This window comes from Pteropus alecto, unplaced genomic scaffold, assembly GCF_000325575.1.
Source record: "Pteropus alecto unplaced genomic scaffold, ASM32557v1 scaffold276, whole genome shotgun sequence".
Taxonomy (NCBI): Eukaryota; Metazoa; Chordata; class Mammalia; order Chiroptera; family Pteropodidae; genus Pteropus; species Pteropus alecto.
The window spans coordinates 3120025-3128175 of record NW_006438074.1 but is presented as its reverse complement, the minus strand read 5'-3'; the positions used below and the strand labels follow the sequence as shown (position 1 = coordinate 3128175).

At 33.8% G+C, this 8151-nt stretch overlaps 1 protein-coding gene across 1 annotated transcript in view; it reads left to right on the top strand.

Moving 5' to 3' along the window:
* Window positions 1-4788: 4788 nt before the first annotated feature.
* LOC102893835 (coiled-coil domain-containing protein 170-like) overlaps window positions 4789-8151 on the top strand; it is a 29062-nt gene continuing 25699 nt past the window's right edge. Inside the window, exon 1 of the mRNA XM_025049098.1 lies at window positions 4789-4937. Coding sequence (XP_024904866.1) covers window positions 4800-4937 — 138 coding nt within the window. The 5' untranslated portion in view covers window positions 4789-4799. The remainder of the gene's footprint in view (window positions 4938-8151) is intronic.

Below are 8151 nucleotides of genomic sequence, written 5' to 3'. Positions count from 1 at the left end.
CATTTTCTTTATCCAGTTATCCATTGATGGGCACTTATGTTGTTTCCATGTCTTGGCTATTGTGAATAATTCTGAAATGAACCTGGGAGTGAAGTTACCTTTTGGAGGTAGTAATTTTGTTCAGGTTGCTTTGGAATTGACCAAATATCTGTAGGGTGGCGTGTTTCAAGTAATGGCAGAGCTTATCTTTTGAATTTGCTCAATTTTTTAATTATTGGGCATTTGTTAGGTGGCATTTGCCTTATTCCTAAATTCTGAGGATATTTTACAGTAGCTAATATATGAGACTCTTGTTTTATAGTTTTATTGAAATACAATTTATGCCCTATAAAATTCACCCAGTTTAAGTGTGATTTTTAGTATATTTACAGAGTTGTGTAACCATCACCATAATAGAGACTCTGGTGAATTTTTGTCTTTTAATTGCTTTTACTTTACCATTCTTAAGTATTGTAAGTGACACATTAGAAGTAAACATATAAACGATATAAGGATCTCTGAACACATGCCCTCACATAAGGTTATACCTGAACAAGTGAAATTAATGGGAAAATTGAAGCAAATTTTCCTGGTAAATTACAGGGAGTGAAATTTTTGTGGCTTATACCAAGCAGATAGTGACCACTTCAGCCTTTTGCTGAGGAAGATGTCATAAGTCCCAATTTACAAATAAAGAAATAGTCTTTGAAGGATAACTTGCCCAAAGCTGCATAAGCTGTGCCTGAATTAGGCCCCAAACTGGATGTTTCATCTCTAAATGTATTGCCTTTACCACCCCAACAGCATGATTTTCAACTGTAATACTTCTGTGTGACCTAACCAATTCATTCATTCATTGAGTAAATAGTTTTTGAGTGGCTTCTGTGCCAACAGTAGAAGACACTAAGAGATACCATAGTGAACCAACAAAGTTTCTGCCCTCAGCTAATATTCTGGTGGAAGAGAGAGTGGTCAATTAAAGAAATATATACTCTAATTTTGGATATTAAGGCATGCTGTTTATAAAAAAAATAGGCAAACTAAGAGGGTAGGGAATGGTGGTGGGAGCTAAGAGAGTGCTGTTTTAGAAATATGATAAGGGGCTTGCTCCTCTGGGGAATCTGACTTAAGCAGAAACCTGAATGAAGAAAGTTAGGGTGTAAGAGAAAGAAAGCAAGAATTTGGTTTGAGCAGCTGGAAAGATGGAGCTATGATTACAAAACACTATGGAAGGAACAGGTTTTTAATTTTAATTCAGTTTCTAAAGTTTTTAGATGATTCTTAGACATGCAAACGTCTAAGCAGTATTCGTAGAAATGAGAGTTGATATTTAAATCCATGAGATTAGATGAGAGCCCATGAAAGGAATGGGTGTAGGTAGAAAGAGGACCAAAGACTGATCCCTAGGACACTTCGATGTTTAGAATTCAAGGAGATGAAAAACCAGGAGGGAAGATTAAAAAGGGTAGTCCAATGCTCTCAGAAAAACCATGAGAGCATGCAGCCTGAGAAGACAGATGAAGAAACTATCACAGGAAAAGAGGTAATTAATTCTGTAATATGTTGCAGATTTGTCAAATAAGATAGACTGAAAATTGATCATTTCACAGTGAATAGAAAGACAAAATATCTCTATTCAAATGCTCTTAATGGCAGTTTCTTGAAAAAATGTGTCCTCTTTGCAGATGCTCCATTTTTCAAGCTTTTCGGGGGTGTAATTTGATAATAGCTATAAAAACCTTAAATGTGTGCTTTCTTTGAACTTGTGATTCCACTTCTAGAATTTATCCTAGGGTAATATTTACACATATACACAAAGATATATGTATAAAAGTGTTTCTTACAGCACTGATTTCAATAGTAAAAAAAATGTCAGGATAGGTGCTGTTCAAGGAACATCTGTAGCTATACTGTAAGATACCTTTCAAAGATTGTTAAATGATAAAGGCGGGTTATTCAATAAAAGATATAATACAATTAATTTATGTGAATATATCCAAAACAGTCCCAATTTGATTACACGATCAAAAGTTGCCCCCTCATTAACTCACACATTAGCATATTTTATTCACAGCATTTATCACTAACATGATTTTATTTATATGTTTGTTTACTATATTCTTTTTTCACCAGAATGTAAGCTTTATAAGAAATTTCCTTTCTTGGTCATACTTATATTCCTTTTTTTTTATGTAATTTTTAAAATCTAGTTTTAGAGGAAAAAATGTTTATTTTCCTAGTTTAGTTATTAACTATTACTCTTGTTCCTACAAATATCACTTCATTTCTCCCTGCCTCATTTGTATTATATAAATGAAGATAGTGGGACAGTTGTTCTCAACCCTAAAGTCACATTAGATCTACCTGTGTAGCCTAGGCTCCACCATAGATCAATTAAGTCAGAATTTGGGATAGGGTTGGGGTCTCAGTATTTTTTGGAGTTTTCTTTGAGATTCTAATGCGCAGATAGAGTTGACAACTACTAGGTTAGATGATATTTGAAGTGTAATGCTAGTGATTCTGGTATCAACAATACATAATAAAGACATATTTTCTCTGGCATAAAAGTATTTCCCTAGAATAGGATACCGCTTTTCAGACAAATCATCTTTGCTTTAGGAATAGTAGATGGAATCATCACTTTTCTCAAAGTACATCTGCTTTGATGAAGGTATTGGAATATAAAAATTTGACCTATACTAAGAAATTCTCAAAAAAAATCCAAAATATGAGTTTCATTTTGCTAGAATATTTACTTTTAGTGGTATCACTTTCCTAAGAGTTCTTAAGTTCACTAATGCTTGATGAAACCGCTTTGCGTTTTCACTTCATTAATTAGAGAAATAAGGTCTTACTGTACCACTTTAGGAGGTCCTTTTGTACCTTCCTTGGACCTCTGTGATGCATTCGCCTAGCAACAGCTTCTTTGATGTGCAAACATTCTATTGACAGATTGTGCAGGGAAGCCACTCACATTGGACAATACAGATTTTTTCCAGGAATCGAGGTTGGATTTGGAATTTTCTCTTGTGCCTGATATGGTAACCATTTATGGTTCTTACTTTCTAATAAATGAAGCATAGCATATCTTTCTAATTTGAGTATTGATAAATCTGTATTTAAAAATAGTCATGTTCAAACCTAAAATCACAGAATAATTATGTCATTGCTGTATTTTGTTTATTTTTACTTGAGACTCCTAATACATTTTTAGTATATTTTTTAAGGTTAGTTTGGAGAATAGTACTATCATCTATATAAGTTAACTTTGTATTAAGAGTTTATTTTTTCCCATTGTGTTCTTTAGTTACTTAATCTGTATTTTTTCCACCTAGTATGAGATGATAGAGATAAATCAAAATAGATCCTGCTTTTAGTTATATTTAACATAGTAGAGAGAAAAGATTTTTATATAATGAATGATATAATAATCAAAAGAAAAGTATAGATCACATACTATAAGAGTTGGAGAGAGAAAGTCCTTGCAGGAATCAAGGAAGGAGGTGATAACTTGAACTGATACTGGAAGATTTGAATATTCATGCTTCTGGGGATACACTTGGGCCCACAGAGCTTCTTGTTTCTTAGCAATATGAGTAAGAGTCATTATATTGTTTCTAATAGAACATAAGATTCATGAAATGGTAAGGAAATAAAAATAAAAGTAAGGGATAGGATTCTGAAGAAGGTATTTATCTCTAGTATCATTCTTGTTCCAGGACTGAGGAGCAGTTTATTCTCCATTTTCATTCACCAAAACTTAAGTTCTTTGGTTTTTAGAAAAAGTATTGATATAGTAATGATTTTAGGTATCAAATAATGAAGCTGAGGAAGAAACTAAAGTCTCACTAGAGATATTGGCACTTCAATAATTGCCTTCAATATCAACAAATCTAGAATGAATAGAGAAATTTAAAAATGGATTTCAATGTTAATGAAGAAAACAAAGACTTCATGCTTTCTATTCCATGTTCTTCAAATCATACCATCCTCATTTTTTTTTCTCTTATGAAAATTCCTCTCAGGGACTGTTCAGTTTTCTGGAAGATACCACCCACAAAAGGAAATACCCTACTAACATGTAGCTCCCCTGGTGCACAGTTTCTAAATGCTCTCCCTTTTATTTTTTACCAGAATACATTCCATGATCTTAATTAAGAAATCTCCATCTTATTCCTTAATAAAATATATGGACATTCATTTGGAAGATGACTTTTCTCTATTTTATTTTCACTTTAGAAAAGAAATATATGAAATTGAACTGGGTAGGAGAAATGGATTCAAGGCAGTACTGAAGTTCTTGGGAAATTGAATTCATAAAAATTGTAATGTGAGGTTACATTTATGTTCCTCCAAGGGCAGAAAGAACACTATGAGCTATCACATGCTACATTATAAACATGTTAGACTTTTATATTTTGGCTGAATCGAAGGATATAGTTAGAGTTTCAAATAGATTGAGAAATTGAAAATAAAGGAAATTTGCAAGTTAGGTGTCTAAAGATATGATTCACAAGTAGCATTTAGTATGATATGAGTACACATTAGCAAGCTGTTTCGATCAGTTACAATTTAAACTTTTGATACTATCTTCAGAAACTAGATTTGCCTTGTCTCCAAGCAAGTTTCAATGGGCAGTTCTTAGTATCTCTGAGATCTAGCTAAATTTTAAGGATCTGAAGTAAAACTTTCTTTAAGACATTGCCGTTGACACTGGGCAGTTCTTAGTATCTCTTCCTGACCACAATATACAAACTGCCCCTGGAAGCACCTTGGTTCACAATTACTAGATCTGTTTCATGCTGCTTTTTACGTCAAGCATGTCAGGTTCTCTTCAATTTTTAAACCACTCAGGTCCAGAAAAGCTCACTACTAGCCAAAGCAAAGGGCCCTACGAGGCGAAGCCAACAGAAGTCAGGCATCTATCAGCTCACACATCTCTGAAAAATAGTGCAGTGGTGAGTTGTACTGTGGCTATTTTTTCCCAATTCTCAGAAGGTATAGGTGAAATAATCTGAGCAATTGAGAAAAGAAAGTCCAGTTCTCTTTGTCCACTTGCCTATGCCAATACCCGTGGCTAATGAATAATGCAAGTCATGAGATCAAATGATCTCATATCTTTTAATTCCTGACTTGACTAGAACAAGGAGCAGTGAAAGATCTAACTCTAATTGAACCTCAAAGTGGATTTTACCTATTTTTGCCTTTTTGGTGGTTCTGACATTTCACTGAGGCCCACAACACCAAAACAATATAAAAATAGACTATTAAGGGCCTCTGAGTTAATCTGATCCAACACCATTATTTTGCAGATTGGGCAACTGAACACGAGAGATGCCACAGAGATATAAAGGGCAGAACTAGTTTGACTCCCATCATCCTTCTAGTGTACCATGTTATCTCTTGGTTTACAGCTTTGTTTTATGAGGACTAGACCCTAATGAGAATCTTTCTGGAAATTAAATATCCTCTTGGATCAGATGATGTCTCTTCCATTCATGTTTTTAAGACTGATGGAAAGATCCACCTAATCTTTAGCTTGTAGAATCAGTGAGAATGGGAATCTAGGGGAGTGGTTTATTTCCTCCTCCTATTGGCTTTAAATGAGAACAACAAACCTAGTTTCTTTGCTAGGAAAGGAAATATATTACATTAAAAGGAAGTAAGTCAATGGGATGAATGAATAAAGAAAATGTAGTGCATATATACATAATGGAATATTATTCAGCCTTTAAAAAGAAGGAAATCCTGCCATTGATATGGATGAACCTGGAGAACATTATGCTAAGTGAAACAAGCCTGACAAAGAAAGACAAATAATGCATGATCTCACTTATATGTAAGATCTAAAACAGTCAAACTCACAAGAGCAGAGAATAGAATGGTAGTTTCCAGAGGGGAGAGAGAAATGGGCAGAAGTTGGTCAAGGGGTACAAAGTTTTAGTTATGCAAGATAAATAAGTTCTGGAGATCTATTGTACAGCAATGTGACTATAGTTAACAATATTGTATACTTGAAATTTGCTAAGAGGGTAGATCTTAAGTGTTGTCACCACAAATAAGAAAGGAATAAAAGAAAATGGTAGCTATGTGAGGTGATGGATATGTTCATTAGCTTGATTGTGGGGATTATTTCACCATGTATACATATATCAAAACATCACTGCATACTATATATATATAATTTTCATTTTCAATTATACCTTAATAAAGATGGGGGAAATGATAATGCAAAAGCCAGTGCTCAGTCTTTCAGTTGAATTCCTTTTAAGTACATAAATGCTTAGAAATCCTTCCAGGGATTTAAAAATTATTTTGCCATTTTTCACATTATATAGTAAGAAAACGATAAAAATATATTTTAATATTGGTACAGTATAAAATTATGAATTTTATATTAATAATTATAATCTTATTTTCAACATGTCCTCATTTAACTATGAACTTTATTTTAAATTATTTATAAAACAAAAAAAACTTGAGTTTGCAACAAATAAATTTAAAAATAACATGTTTTCTTTGAGACTAATATATGTTAAAATCCAAATTGAATTAAAACTGTAATACAGCACCATAAAATTCCTCTTGTCATCTGATAGTGTCCTTGTATTTTGTGATTTTAAAAGTCAATTGGATTATGTTTCTAAATTTTTATTTTTGTATTTAATTTCAAACATGGAAAAGTACAGAGCAATATAACACCCATGTACCTACCACACAGATTTAAATTTGGCATTTTCCCCCCATATTTGCTTTACTCATTCTTTTAAGAATGAAAATATCACTGATAACAGCTGAAGACCATTTTGTAACCTTTGATACCATTCTTCACTCTTGGGATGGATGATATAAATTAATTTAGCAAGTAGGATAGAACATCAACCAGTAAGAATCTTTGGCACTCCTAGCACTGGGCCAGGCCTTGGAGCCTCTACTGCTGAGCATTAGCCTTCTTGGTTACTGGGTTGTAGGGGAGGTGAGTGTACCCAGCATCTGGGGTGGTGAGAAATGGAGGTGTTAAGGCAACTGCTATTACAAGCCTATATGAAAGTACTATTTGACCATCCTGAACCACTTTTTTTTTCTTTTTAAGAGATAACTATTCTCAACTAAGTGTATAGGCTTTCTGTCCATGTATTTAATACTTGCATATATTTGAATGCTTCTAATGTTTTGAACATTTAAAAAATTGCATAAATGGTATTCTATTAGACATAACTTTCTACTTTGCTATTTGCATTTGATCTTATGTTTTTGAGAGTTCTTTTTTTTTATAAGTTTATTGAAGTAACATTGGTTAATACAATTATATAATTTTCGGGGGTACATTATAATTTGACATCTGTATGTTCTATTGTGTGTTTACCACCCAAAGTCCAGTTTCCTTCAGCTACCGTATATTCGATCCCCTTTACCCACTTCACCCTCCCCCATCCCCCTATATTTGACCCCCTTTACCCTGTCTATCTCCCTCCGCCTCCTCCCCAACTCCACTAGTAACCACTAGTCTATAGGCTATGTCCACAAGTCTCTGTTTGTCTTGCTCACTTGTTGCTTTTAGGTTTGTATCCCTCGTATAAGTGCTATTATGTGATTTTCAACTTTTTCTGGCTTATTTCTCTTAGCATGATTATCTCGAGGCAGTATTTCATCTCTTCTTATGGCTGAGTAATATTCCATTGTATACATGTACCACAGTTTCTTTAGCCAATCATCTATCGTAGGACACTTCGGTTGCTTCCATGTCCTAGCCTTCTTTTCTAATCTTTTTTCTATATATATATAGATCACCTGACTTATCTCTGGGTACAAGAATTGGAGGCAGTTTTTACTGCGTTTTGACACATTTCTATATTTTCCAAATTTGCTACCATAAGTATATATTAGCTATTAAATATGGCAAAGTATATTTAATAGGGTGGTAACATCTCCTGTGTGTTGTACTTGCCCTCTCCCATCTCATGGTGTAGTGTCCCCTCCTCCCCCCAAGTACGTGTAGATTTAAAACTCCATTTCTCTATCTGGATGAAGTACAGGTAATTGAAGTCAACTGCGTAAAGGGTGGATGCAAGCCAAGTGTCCACCGATGGAAGAATGGACAAACAAAATGGTATGTAAAGATAATGGAATATGATTGTCTTAAAAAGAAAGGAAATTCTTATGTATCTATGT